General features: G+C 39.6%; 1 protein-coding gene across 2 annotated transcripts in view; it reads left to right on the top strand.

Annotated features, from left to right (window-relative positions):
- Positions 1-22,080, top strand: part of SCRN1 (secernin 1) — a 68,643-nt gene that overhangs the window by 7,126 nt on the left and 39,437 nt on the right. Inside the window, exon 2 of one of the 2 annotated variants that reach the window (XM_023732363.1) lies at positions 16,297-16,456. In XM_023732363.1, the coding sequence (XP_023588131.1) occupies positions 16,298-16,456 (159 nt within the window). In that variant the 5' untranslated portion in view covers position 16,297. Of the gene's footprint in view, positions 1-15,944; positions 16,457-22,080 lie in introns of those variants that run through there. The other variant, XM_004377496.2, reaches the window with a different exon arrangement.

The following is a 22,080-nucleotide window of genomic DNA, read 5'->3' as shown; positions in this document are numbered from 1 at the left end:
CTTCATCAGTAAGTGCTTCAAGTCCTCTTCACTTTCAGCACGCAAGGTTGTATCATCTGCATATCGCAGGTTAATGAGCCTTCCTCCCATCCTGATGCCATGTTTTTCTTCAAATAACCCAGCTTCTCAAATTATTTGCTCAACATACAGATTGAATAAGTATGGTGAAAGGATACAACCCTGACACACACCTTTCCTGATTTTAAGCCATGCAGTATCCCCTTGTTCTGTTTGAACGACTGCCTCTTGGTCTAATACAGGTTCCACATGAGCACAATGAAGTGTTCTGGAATTCCCATTCTTTGCAGTGTTGTCCATAATTTGTTATGATCCACATAGTCGCATCCTTTGCATAGTCAGTAAAACACAGGTAAATATCCTTCTGGTATTCTCTGCTTTCAGCCAAGATCCAACTGACATCAGCAATAATATCCCTCATTCCACGTCCTCCCCTGAATCCAGCTTGAATTTCGGGCAGTTCCCTGTCAATGTACTGATACAACAGCTTTTGAATTATCTTTAGCATGATTTTACTTGCGTGCGATATTAGTGATATTGTTCGATAATTTCTACATTCTGTTGGATTTTTCTTTGGAATGGACATGCATATGGATCCCTTCCAGTAGACTGGCCACATAGCTGTCTTCCAAATTTCTTGGCATAGATGAGTGAGCGCTTCCAGCACTGCATTTGTTTGTTGAAACATCTCAACTGGTGTTCTGTCAGTTCCTGGAGCCTTGTTTTTTGCCAGTGCCTTCAGTGCATCTTGAACTTCTTTCTTCAGTACCATTGGACACAGGAATCAAATTGACAAGATAATGTGGAAAGAGACAATGGAGAAGCTCAATATCATCAGTGAGAACAAGGCCAGGGGCTGACTGCAGAACAGACCATCAATTGCTCATGTGCAAGTTCAAGCTGAAGCTGAAGAAAATTAAAACAAGTCCATGAGAGCCAAAATTTGACCTTGAATATATCCCACCTGACCTGAGAGACCATCTCAGGAATAGATTTGACGCATTGAACACTGATGACCAAAGATCAGACGAGTTGTGGGATGACATCAAGGATATCATACATGAAGAAAATAAAAGGTCTTTGAAAGGACATAAAAAAAAGACCAAAATAGATGTCAGAAGAGACTCTGAAACTTGCTCTTGAACCCAGAGTAGCTAAAGTGAATGGAAGAAATGAAGTAAAAGCTGAACAGAAGATTTTAAAGGGAGGCTCGAGAAGACAAAGTAAAGTATTATACTGAAATGTGCAAAGACCTGCAGTTAGAAAACCAAAAGGGAATAACAGACTCGATATTTCTCAAGATGAAATAATGGAAGAAAAAATTGAAGCCTTGAGTTGCAATATTGAAGAATTCTACAGAAAACATTAAACGATGCAGTAAGCATCAAAAGAAGATGGAAAGAATATACAGAGTCACTGTACCAGAAATAACTCGTTGATGTTCAGCCATTTCAAGAGGTAGCATATGATCAAGACTGGTACTGAAAGAAGAAGTCCAAGCTTGTAGGTGGTTAGGGGTTCAAAATGTATGTCAGTAACTCATCGGACTTCTTAGAAATCCTAATTAAAAACCCTCCTGAATGTCTTTCTCCTCTCTCTTAAAGTAAAACCCTTGTATGTGTGTGTTTTACTGTATTTAACAGTGCCCTAGTGAATGAAAGAATTAATGAAATGTCTTAAAGTGTTCTTCTTAAGCACTAAAGTAATCAGATTATTATTTTAATAATTAAAAAGCATATGAAGTTATATAAATTTGCTGTAAAAATATAAAACTACATCACTAGATTAGTAAAATTTAGAGATTCTATCTTTATATCTATCCCTACCCTTACTCCCATCTCCACCCTCAATACTAATTCTTTTTCCAGGTCCTTTCCTATCCACGTACAGACTCATTCTGTTTCTCTCTCTATATATCCATACACACATATACATGTATACATACAGTATATACTTTAATTTACATAAATGTATATGTATATATATGTATATACATCTATGCATATGTTGTTGTTAGGTGCCATGGAGTTGGTTTCAACTCATAGCGACCCTGTGTACAACAGAACAAAACACTGCCCGGTCCTGTGCCATCCTCGTGATCCCTGCTGTGTTTGAGCCTGTTGCAGCCAGTGTTGCAGTTCATCTTGTTGAGGGTCTTCCTCTTTTTTGCTTACCCTCTCCTTTACCAAACTTGATGTCCTTTTCCAGGGATTGGTTCCTCCTGATAACATGCCTAAAGTGAGTGAGATGAAATCTTGCCATCCTTGATTCTAAAGAGCATTCTGGCTGTACTTCTTCTAAGACAGATTTGTTCATTCTTCTGGCAGTCCATGATATATTCAATATTCTTCACCAGCGCCCTAATTCTATGTATCAGTTCTTCTTCAGTCTTCCTTATTCATTGTCCAGCTTTCAAATGCATGTGAGATGATTAAAAATTCCATGGCTTCGGTCAGGCACACCTTAGTCCTCAAGGTGACATCTTTGGTTTTTAGCACTTTAAAGAGGTCTTTTGCAGTAGATTTTTGCAATGCAACATGTCATTTGATTTCTCGACTGCTCCTTCCATGGGTATTGATTGTGGATCCAAGTAAAATGAAATCCTTGACAACTTCCATATTTTTTCTGTTTATCATAATATTGCTTATTGGTCCAGTTTTGAGGATTTTTGTTTTCTTTATGTTGAGGTATAATCCATACTGAAGGCTGTAGTCCTTGATCTTTATCAGTCAGTGCTTCAAGTCCCCTTCACTTTCAGAAAGCAAGGTTGTGTCATCCGCATATTGCAGGTTGTTAATGAGTCTTCCTCCAGTCCTGATGCTGTGTTTCTCCTCATATAGTCCAGCTTCTCTGATTATTTGCTCAGCGTACAGATTGAACAAAATTTGGTGAAAGAATACAAACCTGACACACACCTTTGCTGATTTTAAACCATGAGGTATCCTCTTGTTCTGTTTGAATGACTGCCTGTTGGTGTATGTACAGGTTCCACATGAGCACAATTAAGTGTTCTGGAATACCCATTCTTTACAATGTTATCCATAATTTGTTATTATGCACAGAGTAGAATGCCTTTACATAGTCAGTAAAACACAGGTAAATATCTTTCTGATATTCTCTGCTGTCAGCCAGGATCCATCTGACATCAGCAGTGATACCCCTTGTTCCACATCCTCTTGTGAATCTGGTTTGAATTTCTGGCAGTTCCCTGTTGATGTATTGCTGTAACCCATTTTGAATCATCTTCAGCAAAATTTTACTTGTGTTTGATATTAATGATATTGTTCAGTAATTTCTGTATTCTGTTGGGTTACCTTTCTTTGGAATGGGCACATATATAGATCTCTTCCAGTCAGTTGGCAAGGTAGTTGTCTTCCATATTTCATGGCACAGAGAAGTGAGCACTTCCAGCGCTGCATTTTATATAGTGCGTTGTATATTATGCATATACACACTAATATATTAATATGTATGTACATAGGTTCCTTCGACAACTAAATGAGATAAATTCCCCAATGGTAAAATAAATCACAGCAAATAGCTCTAGACATTTACAAAATTGTTTGTATGTCCATTTTGCTAGGCATAAAGTAACCTTCTGGTTTCACACTGTCAGGATTTACATCTTTATTACTTTGTTTCTTCTGTGGGAAATGAATATTTAGTTATTTTTTTTACAGGTACCAAGAGTGAAGTGGCCAACTATCTTTTTAAGACTGGTTGGGAGGATATGTGTTTCATCCCAGTTTACAGAATTAACAGGTACATATCAAATCACATTAACGGGAAAAGATCAGAGTAGACAATGCACTATTTAGATGGGAGAGGAAAACAGATGGTGGGAATAGAAAGGTCATAATTCAGAGCAACCTTGCCAAATTGGTGGACACAATGGCAGCAATGTCAGAAATGAGAACAGAAGAAGGAAATGAGAGGACCTTAGATGCGGCTTGCTCAGTAGTTCCCAGATCTTTCCCACAGAGAATGCTTTTTGCAGCTGACCACATGCCTGCCTATTTCAAACACATTCTTCTTCCTCTGTCTCCATTACCATTACATTCCCAGAACCCTGTTCTTCGAGAACGAGTTAAGGGAATAAACCTTTCTTAAATGTTTTCTTTCTAGACCCTCTACATATATTATCTCATTTAATCCCCATAGTACTACATGGCAGACATCCTGGCCACATTTTACAGATGAAGAATTTAGTAAGTGGAGGAACTACCCCTAGAATCCTGGTCTATCTGACTCTTTATTGAAAAGCCACAGTGTAACTTCCAAGAGTGATTATCCTGACTATACCAGTCTAACCTATACCATTAATGCGACACAAGTCATTTTCTTTCTTTTTATTATGAAAGATGCAACACTATATTCCAACCTGCAATGTATTGGGAGAATATTTTCGTGACAATGAACTCGATCTGACTATATTTTTCTAATTTGGCTAGATGGAGTGAAAAAATGATTTCTGCTTAAGCTATTTACGTACTCCTGCCTGTTTTTTTTTTTTTTTTTTTTTTTAATCCTTGTATCTAGGAGGAATATTCACAGAATGCCTCTCAACTCACCTCCCTTCCCTCTCCCCCCGCTCTAAAAGAGCTCTGGAAAAATAGCTGTGCATGCAGCCTGGGTTTTTTAAAGTAGAACCATTTTTAAAATGTACCAGAGCAGCTGGCAGAGGATCACTGGGTGTGGTGGAGCTTTTGCAGTGGTCCTTGAATCCATGTGTGTCCCAGCATTGAATGCATACAGACTAAATAATGAGCTATGTATATCTGCACCATGATTTTCAAATGGCTAAAGATTCTGTTGTCTTTGGGAACATACAAACCCATTGAAAGTGTTACTCAATTCATAACATACATTCATTACGTATTTTTCCCAACTAACTACGATTACTATTTTGGAGGGGTGTGCATGAAATTTTTTGACATTAAAAAACCGAGAAACATACAAGAATATTTTGCATCGTAGAATGCATTCTAGACTGACTTGAATCCTTTTGTAAAGTGACCAAATTACCCACTTACTTATTCTATGAATAAATGTAGATTTTGGAGCATAGCGTTCCATTTGGCTACAGAAAACTCTACATTTCCTTAGCGGTTAGTCTGTCACATGAGATCAAATAAAAATCTCTATACAGAATCAAGACATTGGAGATTTCCCTTTAGTTCATATGTCCCATTTTGACCATATCTTACAAATGAGGTAGATTCAGATGGGGCCAGAAGATAAAATGAGTTCATTTGCCATGGCTGAGCTGTGTGTGTGTGTTTTCCTACCCCCACCTCCCCACCCCCAGTTTCTGCTCCACTGCAAGCCCATATTCTTTAGCTGTAGTGAGTTTGGATACCATTATTTTAATTGTAACTCTTCCTTTTCTTTTTTTCTTCTCTTAAAAGAGTTTCCATCACAAATTCTACATTTTCATGTAGAAAATATGAGAATGCGTTAATATATAGACAGGTGAAGAAATTGTTCATAGTCGTATGACCCAGAGATACTGTCACTCCTAATATTTTGCTGTATTTCTTTGTGATCTTTTTCCATCATCTAGGTAATATACATAATGTGAATGATACCATATATACATTTTTGGGACCTCTTTTGATTTCTCCAGCATGTTTCCATCTTTTATGTATATTTCCTGGCTTTCTGTTGAGATATGTAGATAACCAATTACAGATAATAAATTTGTTTTGTTGTTTTAATTTTATGGTCATGTAAAATTAGCTGTATTTGGAGGAGAGGGTGTGGCAGTAAATTTCAGGGGTTACAGCCAAGTTGAGTAGCTATCAATTTCCTAGGGGCTTGGCTTTTCAATTTTTAAACAGATGCTCTCTTCATTTCCCCACTCCCACTCACCTAAATTGCAGTATTTTTAGAAAGGAATAACAAGTTGGTCTGTGATAATTCCAGCTATTACGGAAAAAAATTAGCCAAAAGATATTCTTAGCAAGATTTAGTGATTTAGAAATATTCAGCTACTTGAAATGGCATTTAAGTCTTCAGTTTTCTTGCAAATTTTCATTTTCTTTTCCAAAGCAGAAAAGTCATGATAGTCACTGAAGGACTTACCATGTATCTATTTTAAGTGAAAAAAACTTTAAAAAAAGACATTAAAAAAAAAGTTGGATGAGACTTCATTTCTTTAATGTAGTGAAAAATGTAAAACACTTAAACAACAGTAAGACATAAAATAAATACACAGTCAGTCCAAATCTTCCTGATTGTCATGCAGTTTGCTTTCCTAGTTCTAAAGCCAAATGGTATGACAAGAGACTCCTGTTTATCCTACCAGTGGAGGGAGAATAAAACCTCCCTCTCTCAAAGTAACCAGAGATGGGCTTCACGCACCTTCATCTGTAAGGCAGTGGGTGGAGCCAGAATGTGAACGAGGGTCTGTGTGTCTGTAAAGCGTGCCATTCTCTTGCTCCTGTATGCAAGGGTCTGCAGGGCCAGGCTGGCGTTGTAAATGAGTACAATTGACCTGACATTAAAATAGAGAGAGAGAGTGCGAGCGAGCAATAGCACATGGATGAGGATAGGCGGGATTTTCCCTGACCTCAGTGTCAGGGAGTGGAGGGGACTATGGAGAGTACAAGTGCCAGTGAGAGGGGCCACTGCTCACGCCACCATGCTCTGGTACAGGAATGGGGGCCCAGTGCCACCAGATCTTTTGAGTTTTCAAGAGAAGCCAGGCACCTGCGTTTCTATGGGAAATCTCTGGATTTTAAAATGTTAGTTGCTAATTCAGATTTTTTAAAAGCACGATCTAGGCTGACACTCTGGGCCAAACACACACATCTGCCGCCTGCCACCCTGTCCCACACCATGCCACCGGGAAGTATGCCAGCTGAGAAGTGGCACTGAGGGCTGCAAGGATTTAACTGTCGGAGAGAAGTATTGCCCTTGATGTTAGAGAAAGGGACTATTAAGCAGTTGTGGTGCAAATCGTTAACATGCTCCACTGCTAATCAGGAGGTTAGAGATTGGAGTCCACCCAGAGGCACCTCAGGAAAAAAAAATTAAAAAAAAGGCCTGGCGGTCTACTTCTGAAAAAATCAGCCATTGAAAACCCTATGGATCACAGCTCTACTCTGACACACATGGGGTTGTCATGAGTCAGAGTCGACTCAGTGGCAACTGGGAGAAAAAAAAAAAGACATCAAGTGACAATGAAGCGAATCCTCAGAAGGTTTGAAAAAGCATTTAAATACCGCAGGGGAAAATCTAAATCCCTGAATGTCTGAACAGATCAGATTTTGACAAAGCAACAGCTTTCCTCGTGTACCTTTCTCTCATCCTTGTGGCACATAATGAGTGTGCCCTTACTGCGTCGCAGGTGGTATTCCAAGCACTTTACAAGTACTTGCACGTTTCATATTATTTAAACTTTACTACAGCCCTGGAAGGACGATGCTACCTATCCTTATCCCCGTTATATAAGGGCTTAGAGAAGTGACAGGGCTGAGATTTGAACCCAGGCTGACTCCAAGCCTGCTTGTTGTTAGTTGCCTTTGAGTCGGCTCTGACTTACGTTGACCCCACATATGACAGAATGAAATGCTGCTGGTCCTGTGCTGGCTTCATAATTGTTGGTATGTTTGAAGCCATTTTTGTGACTATAGTGTCAGTTCACCTCATTGAGGGTTTCCCTACTTTCACTAGTCGTCCACTTTACCAAACACGATGTCCTTCTTGAGCGATTGGTCCCTCCCGATGACACGTCCAAAGTAAGGGAGTCCAAGTCTTGGACTATATTTTGTGATCCATAGAGTTTTCATTGGCTAATTTTCAGAAGTAGATCACCAGGCCTTTCTTCCTAGTCTGTCTTAGTCTGGAAGCTCTGCTAAAACCTGTCACCATGGGTCACCTGCTGGTATTTGAAATACCAGTGACACAGCTTCCAGCATCACAGCAACACATAAGCCACCAAAGGACGATAAACTGACAAGCCTGCTTACTCACCGAATATCTTATATGGTCTCTTTCCCATTGGAGAGCTCCTCATTCAGTACACTGACTATTAGAAGCTAGACTTTACTGACGGTGGAGTCCTACTGCTTTATGCTTTACTATTTAGAGCTTTCAATGAAACACCTGCTTGGCAGAATCCTTGTTTCTTTCAGAAAGGGTTAGATGAGCCTGAGCTAATTTATATGAACTTTGATCAGTTGTGGTTTTCAGTTGTTAGGTAATTCCTTTGCCAGATGCTTCACTTATTCCTTATTATTTCAATAATAAATATACAACAGAAGAATCCATTTATAAGTGAGTATCACTTATCCTGTTCTCACTTTACCAGGTGTGTCAGTAATCTAAAAAGCAAATTTATCAGTCAGTAAAAACTAGAAGGTTTTCTTCTTTGCCTTTCGGGAAGGTGCTAATTCACAGGTGTTGAATTTAAACTTGCCCATTCTGCTCAGTCAAGCTGGGAGCGTAGAGCCTAGGGAATCCTAGGTGGATGTTTGGGTTTCATTTGTTTTTTGCAATAAATGCGCTTTGTCGAAGTTACTTGCGAGACAGTTAATAAGCCTTTAGCTTATCTAGGCGGTCATGTTCTCGCTCTCAGGCAACTCAGGGCTTTCTTATTACTGCATAAGATGACTGCTGAGGGACACTCCATAGCTTCACCGAGATAAAGTGGCAAGACAGTTCGGCAGGCAGGCGAAGAAAACCTCTGCCCTGGCTCAGAGCACTCACACCCTTCAATAAGTCCTCACTGAACTTGAAGACAAAGACCGTTTCTTTCATGCAGCTGCCTCCCTCCTGGTCTGGACATTCCTAAAGCTGTTTCCTAGTTACTGGAGTACAGTACTCCAACCCACAAGGCTTACCTCCAGCCTCCTGTCACCCGTCAGAGGGGGGATATTGGCAGATGTGGCTCCTTTTCAGTGAGCCTCGGAGAAGCACTAATATCTGTTCCCAGCAGGAAGTCATGAATCTTAAAAGAACTTTGATAAGAGGGACCAGGATGGTTAGAAATTGAGCTTGGGGATATTTCACCCCAGCTGTTGGCACACTAGCCAAAGCTGTCCAGTACTGTAGCCTCTAGCCACGTGTGGCTATTTAAATTAATTAAAGATTCAGTTCCAGAGTTGTACTGGCCACATGTTAAGTACTCAGTAGCCTCCCGTGGCTAATGGCTTCCATATTGGACAATGCAGATAGAGAATATTTCTTAGCAAGTTCTGTTGGTCTAAAGGAAAACTGGTGGCTTATACTGAGACATGACTGGAGGTGGGGGAAGAGGGGGAAAGTGCTAGCTAATACATAATCGGACTTTTATCACAAAAATGATACCGGCTTCATGATGTTTAAATATTTATAGATTTCATCCGTATCCCAACATCCAGTATTTAATACCCCCTTTCCTCCAATAGCACACAACATTAAAAGTAATTTCAGTTTGAGAATTTAGAAAGCTTAAATAGGTTGTAAAAGGAAAAAGACAAAAATCTTTAAGTCTATTTCTTGGAGCCCTGGTGACGCAGTGGTTCAGAACTCGGCTGCTAAACAAAAGGTTGGAAGTTTGAATCTACCAACCACTCCTTGGAAATCCTATGGGGCAGTCTACTCTGTCCTGTAGGGTCGCTATGAGTCAGAATCGACTCAACAGCAACGGGTAAATAGATGGAGCATACAGGTAAATGTACTTTAAAATATTCTTAACAAGTACTTCCTAGGAAACGCCTGTCAGTTCAACCATCTTTGGGAGTTAAATTAGAGGGTTTTGTTAATTGGGACTGTTAGTTTATTGCCAACCCCTGGCAAGAATCTTAATTGGCATTTACCACAAAGAAGCTTTATTCAGTAGGTCTATCTTTCAAGTCCGTTGCTTTAAAGATTTTTTTTTTGCTTCAGACCCACAGTAAGAGAGAAATGTTGTATCTCAACCCAGTATATACACACACGCATATGTCTAAATATGTATAGCTAAATTAAAATTAAAGTTTCTTGTAACAACACTTACCCTTACTATGTGAGATGGATATATTCTTTTCTAGTCTAGTATAGTCTAAAAAATACTCATCCTGTCCTCTGAAGTGCTTTCATGACCCACAAGATGCATACTGTATGCAATTTAGAAAACACCTGGCTTCAGTTTCAAGCCTGTGGCCTAACACCGTCCTCCCAACCCAGCATCTTTGCCTAGGGTCGCCATGGCTGAGAGAACAGCTTCAGCATTGTTCCTCAAAACAAGCAAGTTAAAAAGAACGCCATCAACCATGGCTCTAATTCTGGATAAGCTCTGTTCACTGATTATAATGCTGGTTTAAGTAGAGTGTAATTATAATAGAAAATCCATTATTAAATGGTTATCCTCTGTTTTTCAAAGCCCAATATAAATTATTAAAAATCTTTTTTCATGCTATAAATTTCTCTTAGCATGTATAATTGGGAGTTAATTGAATTTTTGTTTATTTTCCTTTGTGAAGGAAGAATATGATACATCATAATGATATATAAGGTTGTAAAAGGAAAAAGAGAAAAATCTTCAACTCTTTTTCTTATGCTATGCAAGAATAATTTAACAGTTTATAAAAATGCCTGCAAACAAAGATTTCAAAGTACATATTTTATCATGCAGCATATAGATGAGTTATTTTGTCAGATTTTTTTTTTTTTTTTAAGTCTGCATGTCTGGTTTACTAACCAGTATTTTGAGAAGTAATAGAAACGGAATTGAGTTTCCTGGAATTACTTTAAGAAGGGTTTTATCCCAGAGTCAGGAGAGAGTTGATTTTCTGCTTGTCTAGCATTTTTGGTTTTACTTGTCAGTTAGAAAACTGTGGGTGCCTGATCACAATTTGTGATTTGTATACTCTTTGAGCAACCCTAAATTTGGCAGACTGTAAAAAAAAAAAAAAGTAAAAGAAAATATCAGAAAATAACTGTAATGCTCAATAAAGTATTTCATTCCAGTTATTGGTATAAACAGTTAATATGCTTGGCTGCTAACTGAAAGGCTGAAGGTTCGAGTCCACCCAGAGGCACCTCAGAAGAAAGGCCTGGTGATCTACTTCTGAAAAATCATCCATTGAAAATCCTATGGAGCACAGTTCTGCTCTGACACACATGGGGTCACCATGAGTTGGAGTTGACTCAGTGGGCAACTGGTTTTTAAATAACTCAAACAGGAATTTGACCCTTTTTACATTTTAAATGAGTCAGGAAATAGAAGTAGAACCAGTTTTCTCTTAAAAATAAAATTCCTACGTAGGTAGTCTCTCCTGGGTTTATTTTTATATCCTTTTTGTGATTATATAAGTATAAATACTATGGGAACACTAGAAGTTAAAGGAAAATATGAAAAAGCAAAAATTAAAAAAAGCAATTTAATGGGAAAAAAGTGAGAGCTGAAAAATTCAAATGTGAAAAATTCCAAATATGAAGAAGCAGATTAATGTTACCATTTAATATTCTGGGTACATTTCCTTCCAGTCTTTTTCAATGCATATCTTTACATAATTAAGATGTTTTGGAACATTCTTTTTCCCCCTGAAAATCATAAGTATTTCTCTACAAATAGATTTTTAGTGGTCTTATAGTGGTCATCATCAGTGGATATAAACATATGTTATTAGTCATTTCGTTGATGCTGGACAGTTAGGTTTGGGTCTGATTTTCACCTGTATAAATGACTCTGTGATAAACTTGTGCATAAATCCCTGTTCACATGTCTGATCATTTTTTTAGGTAGATATGTAAAATTGGAGTTACTTGTCAATGCAATCCCCTTTTCTACTCCCTGACATAGCCAGCTTCTTTGAAAAGATGTCTAGATGGGCTTACATCCTCTGCTGCCTACATCTCCCTCATGGTCAAGTGACCCAGACGACTTGCTGACTAAGTGGATATCCTGGCTGAAAAATAGGTGCTTGTCAAAGAGCCTCTGTGGGTTTTATTTTTATTCTCTATAGATATAGATTGTAAATGCAAGACCTATGGATTCCTACCATTTTTAAGGTTCAAATAAAAGTAGGGTTCTGCTCAGAGATGAGATGCTGGCACTTCTGCAGTGGCTCCAGGATAGGGGAGGAAGAGAAGTCTCATTACATATGAGAGACATACAAGCAAAGGTAAATGCATCCTTTCCCGTCTTATCTCCTTCTGGATCTGTTTGGCTTTATTTGCTTCAGCCAGCAATTCCTTCTTCTCCAAAATTCTAAGAATCCTATATAAAAAAACCAGTTGCTGTCGAGTTTTCTGGCTCATGGTGACCCCACTTGTATCAGAGTAGAACTCTACTACATTTGGTTTTCAGTGGCTGATTTTTCAGAAGTAAATCAACAGGCTTTTCTTCTTAGGAACCTGTGGGTGGATTTCAACTTCCAACCTTTCGGTTAGCAGCTGAGCATTTAACCATTTGCACCACCCCAGGACTTCAAGAACCCTATATAAAGGCACTGTATCTTGTAATTATTGTAGGTCTTTTTGCACATACAGATTCTGCATGTCTTTATTTCTTTTTCTGTCCTTAAGTCTGAAGATAATGCAGTTTTTGTGAAAATGAGAGAGGTTTAGGGGAAGAATGACTGGCATCACTTTATCTTCCTGGCTATTCTTTCTCACAGAAGGGTGGGGGATATTTTACTGAGCAAGGAGGGAATTATTTTCAGAGTTGTGGGGGCTCCCCACTTCCCTGCACTCTGGGGAGGGGCCTACCATGAGCATAGCAGAGAAGAACTCTAAGCACCCAGCTGTGTATCACAGACTGACCTGAAGTAGCCTGGATGTCGAATAGCGAGATGGTCCCTCACAAAAACTTTTCTAAACATACAGTATTGCTGATTCAGCGATTTGACAACCGATCCAATTATGAACGAGTAGGTTGGTTTTGATTGGCTTGCTCAACAGGAATTGAGATGCTACTCTGTTTTAACAGTCAAAACCCAAATAAAGTATCCTATGCTTCTGTAGCCTCCATAATTTGCAAAATGTGTTCTCAAGCACCATCTTACTTGATCCTCATGATAAATCTGTGGGCTGGGGAAAAACATTTGCAGAAGAGGAAACCTAGGTTGAGAGAGGGAAAGTGACTAGCCCAAGTTCAAACAGCTAGTAGGTGGTAAGGCTGGGTTTTGAATCCCAGCCTAATGCTCTTTTGAGAATATTGCTTTACTCAGAAAATAAAACACATTTAAGTTGGATAGTTGATAACAAATACAATAGTTGGTTCAACAGATAGTGTTTGTTGAGTGCTTATAATGCAGGGGGTTGGGGAAGAACCTACTGTAATTGAGTGGCTTGGCTCCTACCCTCAGGGAGCTTTCTTTGAAATAGCTGAAAAAGTACCTTTACAAACAATGAATGCACATTAAATTAACCTAGCACAAATTGGGTGAATTAGTGCTTATGGATGCTGAATAAATGACTAAGTTCTTTATAGAAATCTTCCTGAAAGATCCTGAAGGATAAGCACAAAGACTTAAAACAGGGCTTCTGACTGGTTCATTTGGGTTTGAACCCCTGCTGAGAATTTGAATTTCCACCCCCAGATATACTGAATCAGAATCTGCATTTTAACAAGATTCTTATGTATACATAAGAATCACCTGGAGATCTTATTAAAATGTAGATTCTGATTCAGTATATCTGGGGGTGGAAACGCAAATTCGCAGCAGGGTTTGACCTGGAATGAACTGGTTCAAAGCCCTGGACTAAAGGAAGGGCATTCTAGCCAGAGGCAGAGAGAGGCATGGTGGTGAGAAAAGAGAGTAGCAGAGAGTCAGTGTCAGCTTGGTGGAGTATTAAGAAACAAGAAAAGAGCATTATTAGTTCATTATTTATTGAAAATCTGTTCTGCATAGGACATTGTGTAGAGCTGCATTTTTATAGTGGTGTGCAAAAGAGACATGGTTCCTGTCTTCATATTGCTTAGAGTTTGGGGTGGGGGAGAGACTAAGTATTGATTGTTGGTAGTAATTACACAAATATTTCAGCTTGTGATTGTTACTGTAAAGGAAAAGGACAGGACACTGTGGGAGTGTATAGTAGAGGACATAAATGAGGGCAGCATTTCAGCTGACATGTGAAGGAGCAGGAGTTAACTAGGCTGTTGGTTTTGGTGTAGGGAGTTGGGGAAAGGAGTGCTCAGGGAAGAGTGTGCAGCATTGACAAAGGCCCTGGAAGTATTGCAGGAACTAGAAACAGGCCTGCATGCTGGAGTTGAGAGATGGGATAATAAGTGGTGAGAGATGAGGCTGGGTGGGTGGCACAAGCTTATTCACACAGTCACATGGGCCGGGTTATAGATTTTGGTCTTTATTGTAAGAGCAGTGGGAAACTTCTGCAGAATTTTAAGCAGGGGATGACACAATCATATCTCCCTTTAAAAAAGATCACTTTGGCTGCAACATGGAGAATGTTTTGGAGTGGGAATAGTAGACGTTGTAGGGTGACCTCAGAGGAGACTACTGCAGAGGTCCTGGCTAGAGATGATGGTGGCTTGGTCCAGGTTGGTGGCATTGGAGGTGAAGAAGAATGGATAAAGAAACAGGAGGTCAAATCTGCAGGACTGAATGACAGGTTAGGTGATGGAGGAGCAGATGGTAAGGATGGTTCCTGAAATAGGGAGCTTTGGAAAGGAAACCAGTTTGGGGAGGAAGATGATGAAATCAGCTTTGGATGTCAGGTAGGCAGTTTGGTCTATTGGTTACTAGCTCAGGGAGGGAACTGGGCAGGAATTAAATGAGTAGGTCATTCATTAGCACGTAAATGACGAGGGAAACTCTGGGCATGGATGAGTTTTCCCAGAAAGACCAGTTGCCACTGAGTCAGTTCCAACTCATGGTGGCCCCATGTGTGCCAGAGTAGAACTGTGCTCCATAAGAGATTTTAATGGCTGATTTTTCAGAAGTAGATTGGCAGATCTTTCTTCTGAGGCGCTGCTGAGTGGATACAAACCTCCAACCTTTCAGTTAGCAGCCTAACATGTTAACTGTTTACACCACCCAGGGAGTCTTCCCAGAGAGAAGGTGCATTAAATGAGGAAAGAAGAATCAAGCAGTGAGGACACTTAATCGTCAGGTAGGAGAGAACAAGCAAGCCCAGGAGCATCTAGAGAGGTGGGAGGAAAACCAAGGGGTGCTTGACTGTTATGTCATTAACAACAAACAAAAAAAACCAACTCACTGCTGTTGAGTAGGTTCTGACTGATAGTGATCCTATAGGATGGACTAGAACTGCCCCATAGGGTTTCCAAGGAGTGCCTGGTAGATTCGAACTGCCAACCTTTCGGTTAACAGAGGCAGCTCTTAACCACTATGGCACCAGGGTTTCCTTAGGTCATTAAGGTAGAGTAAAAAATATTAAATAAGGGATATTTTTCAGTTTATCTCTAGGTCTGTTTCCCCACTGTTGTTGTATGCTGTCAAGTTGATTGCAATTCATAGCGACCCTACAGGACAGAATACAAGTACTCAATTCCCGTCGCTTCCTGCCCTCTCATCCTGCATTTGGACAAGAGCTGCCCATTAGGTCTGGTGTATCTGACTGAACTGAGAAGCATATCCCTCACATGTGTTATTGTTTTATATTCCTTGTCAGCTGGACACAGGGAGCCCGGGGTGGAAAGGGGGAGTATGTTGTCACATTGTGGGGATTGCAACTAATGTCACAAAACAGTATGTGTATAAATTTTTGTATGAGAAATTAACTTGAACTGTAAACTTTCACACACACACACACACACACACACACACACACACACGAATAAAACTGCTCATAGGGTTTCCTTTTCTCCTGAAGAGCAGCTAATGGGTTTGAACTGCCGACCTTTCGGTTAGCAGCCAAGCGCTTAACCATTGCGCCCCCCGGGGCTCCTTATTTCTCCATTACCATCCCCAAATCCATTACATGGCAGCCATGAGTCTCTAGTTCCGAGGCCCTGGATGGTGCACTGCTGTATGTGGTATATTTATTTTTCTGTTACTGTGACAGATTGCAGTGTGTGTTTTCTGCCTGGAACAATAACCTTCTTCCCTCTGTCCTACATCACTGCACTTCTGGCTGCCACTGGGGTTTGTTGCAAATCTGAGCTCATTTAATCCCACCGAGTCCTAAACAGTATCTGATCTCCGTGGCTCTGTAATTCGACTTCAGGCGCCCCACCTTCATCTGCCAGCTGGGATCTCTTAATGAGCTAGCTCTACACCATTCGATACTAAAACTATTTTAGCTGGTGAAATACGTTTGACGAAGTTGCGGTTGGAAGGGTTCCATGTTCGGCCTGCTTCCATTCTGTTGCCGGCATTCTCTTTTCAGGATGGCTGTAGCTCCTCCAAGTTACTGTTTTGTGGCCTTCCCGCCGCGTGCTAAGGACGGTCTGGTGGTATTTGGGAAAAATTCAGCCCGGCCCAGAGATGAAGTGCAAGAGGTTGTATACTTCTCCGCTGCTGACCATGAACCTGAGAGCAAGGTTGAGGTAAGTCATGCACTGTGGTCTCTAAATCAGCACTTAGTCTCTTTCTCTGGCCTCACAGCCAGCACACCTTGACTTCTTTCTTGGGAAGAATGATCCAAGAACTGTCATGTTGGTCTACGTGCTTATTTCCATTCAAGATTATTCTTAGCCTTAATAATAGAGCCACACAAAGACTTCTGTGTTCATGGCTGTATAATTGCTCTATAATTAAGTAAAATATTACATGCTTTTAAAGTCAAATCTGCAAAACAAAGTTTATTTATAGAAGTCTAACTTTTATCCCTGTCTACCTTGTTTCCTCTTTCTGCTGTAGACAACCATATATGGAAAGTTTTTTCCTTTCATTAATAAAATTACATATCTTTATGCATATATACATACATACACACATATACGTGCATACATATACACGTGTAAAAATCATACACACATAATACATATGGATTAGTATATGAGTATTTGTCCTAGTCCCTTTCTCCCTTTCTTAGATGAACAATAGCATGCTATATACCGTATTTTTATGCAAATAACATGCATCTTTTCTACATTTGTTTGCCAACTGTGCCCTCCTCCCTTGAAGTATTTTCATAAGCGCCACTATGCCAATTTTTTTTACATGTTGCTATAAAAATAAATTAGCATAGCATGCTTACGAAAATACTTTGTGAGGTGGAGGGTGTGGTTGGCAAGCAAACGTAGAAGGTGTGCATTATTTGAGTAAAAATATGGTACACTATTTTCCACTTCGGTGTTTTCAACTAAAAACATATCTTGGAGGTCACTTCACACAATGTATAGAGATATTCTTCATTTCTCATTTAAAGCTGCAGAGTGCTCCATTGTACCTTAGTTTATTTAATCAGCCCTTGATTGCTGGATATTTGGGTTGTGTTTCAGTTTTTTTCTATTACAAATAGTGCCTGAAGTGCACTCTCTCACAGGGTCTGGTCTCAGTTAATGTATTTTTATCATGTTGAAAAACTATCCATCAATTACTATTTAGGGTGCTTTGCACAATATTGTTTTGCTAATATTTCTGTGGGATAGATTCCTAGAAACGGGATTGCTGGGTTAAAGGGCAATTGAATATGTAATTTTGTTAGATATTGTCAAATTTCCTTCCCTAGATGGTATATAATTCTGCATTCCCACCAGCAATGTACGACAATGTCTGTTTCTCCATATTCCCAGAGTGTGTTGTCAAACTTACATGATGACTATTTTACGTTAATTTTGTATCCTGTTACTGTCCTAAATTCTTTTATTGGTTGCTTCAGCTTTTAACATTGTTTCTTTTGTGTTTTCCAGGTATATGCCATATCACTTGCAAATAAAGATAGTTTGATTGTTTTTACAGCTCTAATTGTTTTCTTGTCTGATTGCTTAGGCTTGTACTTCTGATTCAATGCTAAAGAGTAGTGGAGGTAGTAGGTATCTTTGCCTTGTTCTTGACCTTAGTGGGGCTGCCTATAGTTCTTTCCCCACAAAATAAGATGCTGGCTTTGGGACTGAGGTTTATATAGTTTTATCATGTTAAAAAAGCATCCATCAATTCCTATTTTGAGTGCTTAAAAAATAACCCAAGAATAGGTGTTGAATTTTGTTGAAGGTCTTTTCAGTGATGATAGAGGCAATATCTGATTTTTAAATTTCTATTTATATGGTAAATTGAACCATCTTTGTATTTCATGGAGTAACCCCTTTGGTTATGGTATATTTTTAAAATAATTTATTTTATTTTTTTATTTGTTGTTGTTCAGACTATGCACAGCAAAAACACACACTCACCTACATGAGAAGAAACCATCAACAGTTACTTTAAAACAAAGATAAGAATGTCAGGGGGCAGGGAGACTAGATTAATGGAAATGGAACAAACAGAACAGAAATAATGAGAATGTTCACACATTGTGTATAATGTAGCCAATGTCAGTGAACAACTTGTGTAGAAATTATTGAATGGGAACCTAAACTTTTGTGTAAATCTTCAGCATAAACACAATAAAATATTATGAAAAAAGGTAACATGACACATGAATAGTAGCCAGCATAAAATGGCACTCAATAAGTGGTAGCTTTTAATAACTCCAACTGATAGTGTAACTGATATCACTAAATTATACACCTGAAAAATGTTGAATTAGCAAAAAACAAAAACAAAAAAACCACTTATTCAAGTTTCTACGTGTACATTTCAGTGACATTTATTACATTCTCAAATTGTGCAACCATTCTCACCTTCCTTTTCTGAGTTGTTCCTCCACTATTAACATAAACTCACTCCCCGCTAAGGTTCCTATCTAATGTTTTGAGTTGCTGTTGTCAGTTTGATCCCATCTAGATAGATCTTAAAAGAGCATAATGCTCAAGGCAAACATTCTTTACCAGTTAAGCTAAACTATTATTTGGTTTTAAGAAGACTTAAGGGGATATTTTTGATTTAACGATTAAAGATTATTTTAGGGCAATAGTTTTGGGGTTCACCTAGCCTTTGTGGCTCTAGAAAGTCTAGAGTCCATGATAATTTAAATTCTGTTCTGCATTTTCCCCCTTTTGATCAAGTTTCTTCTGTAGAATCTTTGATCAGTGTTCAATAATGGTAGCCAGGCACCATCCAGTTCTTCTGGTCTCATGGCAAAGGAGGCAGTTGCTCATGCAGGCAATTAGTCACATATTCTATTTCCTCCTCCTATTCCTGACTGTCCTTCCTCTGTGGCTCTAGGTGGACTAGAGACCAATTATTGCACCTTGAATGGCTGCTTGCAAGCTTTTAAGACCCAAGGCATTATGATATGGTGTATTTTTAAAAGTGTGTGTGTGTATGTGTGTATGTGTATGTGTATGTAAGTGGTAGTTGTTTGTTAAAGGATGAATAATTTGGGTCAAAAAAAATTTAATCTGGTAAATTAAACTCTTTCCACTGACATAACCTTTGCTCTTGGTGTTCCCTGTTTTACAAAATAAACAGATTTTTCTGGTGATCATACTAGATTTTAAATGGGTATTCATCAATTAATATTTTATTTTCATATCAACTAGATCTTAAATCACTGGTTCTGTTTCAATTCTTTGTTGTTAGGTGCCATTGAGTTGGTTCAGACTTACAGTGACCCTGTGTACAACAGAACGAAACACTGCCTGGTCTATGTGATCCTCACAATCATTGTTATCCTTGAGCCCATTGTTGTAGCCACTGTGTCAATCCATCTCATTGAGGGTCATCCTCTTTTTCACTGATCCTGTACTTTACCAAGCATGATGTCCTTCTCCAGGGACTGATCCCTCCTGATAACTTGTCCAAAGTATGTGAGACATAGTCTTGCCATCCTTGCTTCTAATGAGCATTGTAGCTGTACTTCTTCCAAGACAGATTTGCTCATTCTTTTGGCAGTCCATGGTATATTCAATATTCTTTGCCAACACCATAATTCAAAGGCGTCAATTCTTTGGTCTTCCTTATTCATCGTCCAGCTTTCGCCTTCATATGAGGCTATTGAAAACACCATGACTTGGGTCAGGCGCACTTTTAGTCTTCAAGATCTTTGCTTTTAAACACTGTAAAGAGATTGCTTCAATCCTTTAGAAGCATTAATCAGTACCAAAGAACAGCAGAACCCTACAAGGAACTGCTTATTGTAGATATATTTAACAAAGGCACTGAAATGAACAGTCGGAGCTGAGAATGACTGGGCGTAGGCTGTCTGTGGAAGGGGCAGTGGCAGGCTGTCTCCAAGGGGAGTTTCACCAGAACACCTGCCTTTCATGTTGGGCCACTGACTTAGCCGAACCCCTAACCCTTAGTGGGTTTTCCTTTCACGTAGGATGAGACGAGTGCCACTTCAAACTCCTGGGCAGTGTGTGAATGTTCACGTTCTGTCTGAATGTTTCTCTTTGTTCCTGGAACAGAGTGGGCTTTGTATGGATAAAGTTTACCGTTTTTGTTTGTTTGTTTTTTGTGCATGGTTTTTGAGTTGTTACTGACCTGTCCTATCTGTTTTCCCTAAACATTTCTGTTTTGTCTTCCCAAAGAGTCATATAAACTGCAACAATGCTTTGATTTTTCTCACGGGCAGATTTAATCTCCCAGAGATGGCTACACCACATCTCATCCCACACGTACTCTTACAGTGTGACATACATTCCTCCCTCCCAGATGTGAGTCTGTGCCCCCACCCCCACTCCCATCGTGAATATTGGTGAGGGCTTGTGATTGCTCTGGCCAGTGGAACTTGGTGGAAGTGGATGCTGTGTGACTTCCAAGGCTGGGTAGTAAATGAGACAGCTTCCACCTATCTTTCTTTCTTGGTTCTCTAGTCCTAAGAACCTAGACACCATGCTGGGAGGGAGCTCAAACTAGCCCACATACAAAAAGCACATGGAGGGGCCCACATGGGGAGAAACTGAGGCCTCCCCAGCTGACAACCAGCATCAACCACCAGACATGTGAATGAATGACCTTTCAGATGATTCAGTCCCAGACATTGTGGAGTGGAGGTACACGAGCCTTGCTGTGCCCTGTCCAGATTCTCGACCCATTGAACTCATGAGCTTAATAATGGTTGGTTTACACTACTAAGTTTTGGGGTAATTTGTTAAGTAGCCATAGTAACTGCAGCATCACACAAAAGCTGTTTACAAGAATGTCTGAAATAAGTATTTTAGAATAGTTTGTTTTCTTTTTAGAGGGCTAAGCTGAATAGCTATTAATATTTCGCTTCCACAGTTATGGTCATATTAGGAAAGGGTAGACTCCTTTTACTAGATAACCCACGGTATATCGTTACTCAAGGACCAGAAAAAAAACAAACCAAACCCGTTTCCATTGATTCGGACTCATAGTGACCCTATAGGACAGCATAGAACTGCTCCAGAGGGTTTCCAAGGAGTGGCTGGTGGATTTGAACTGCTTACCTTTTAGTTAGCAGCTGTAGCTCTTAACCACTGTGCCGCCAGGGCTCCTACCCAAGTACATTGAAGGTTAAATAGCATCCCCTTGGAGCATTGCATTGGGCAAATGTGCTGCAAGAGATCTCTTTAAAGTGTTAAAAAATAAAGATATCACTTTAAGGACTAAGGTGAGCCTAACCTAAGCCACGGTGTTTTCAGTCATCTCAGATGCATGTGAAAGCTGAACAATGAATAAGGAAGACCAAAGAAGAATCAGTGCCTTTGAATTGTGGTACTGGTGAAGAATATTGAATGTACTATGGACTGCCAGAAGAACGAATAAATCTGTCTTGGAAGAAGTACGGCCGGAATACTCATTATTTGAGGATGGCCAGACTTTGTCTCACATACCTTGGATGTATTATCAAGAGGGACCAATCCCTGGAGAAGCACATCATGCTTGGTAAATCAGAGGGTCGGTGAAAATAGGAAGACCCTCAACGAGATGGATTGACACGGTGGCTGCAACAGTGGGCTCAGCATAACAACAATTGTGAGGATGGCGCAGGACCGGGCAGTGTTTCGTTCTGTTGTACACAGGGTCGCTATGAGTTGGAACCGACTCGACAGCACCTAACAACAACAGCCACAAGGCACCCTGACTTCTTTTCTGAGCTCCCTAGTTGTGTTTCCAGCTGCCTTTGTACATTTCCACAGGCATATTCTGCAAGTAAAAT

Source organism: Trichechus manatus, unplaced genomic scaffold, assembly GCF_000243295.1.
Source record: "Trichechus manatus latirostris isolate Lorelei unplaced genomic scaffold, TriManLat1.0 scaffold00050, whole genome shotgun sequence".
In the NCBI taxonomy this organism is placed as follows: domain Eukaryota; kingdom Metazoa; phylum Chordata; class Mammalia; order Sirenia; family Trichechidae; genus Trichechus; species Trichechus manatus.
Note: the sequence above shows the minus strand (reverse complement) of the source record. Positions and strands in the feature narration are given on the sequence as shown.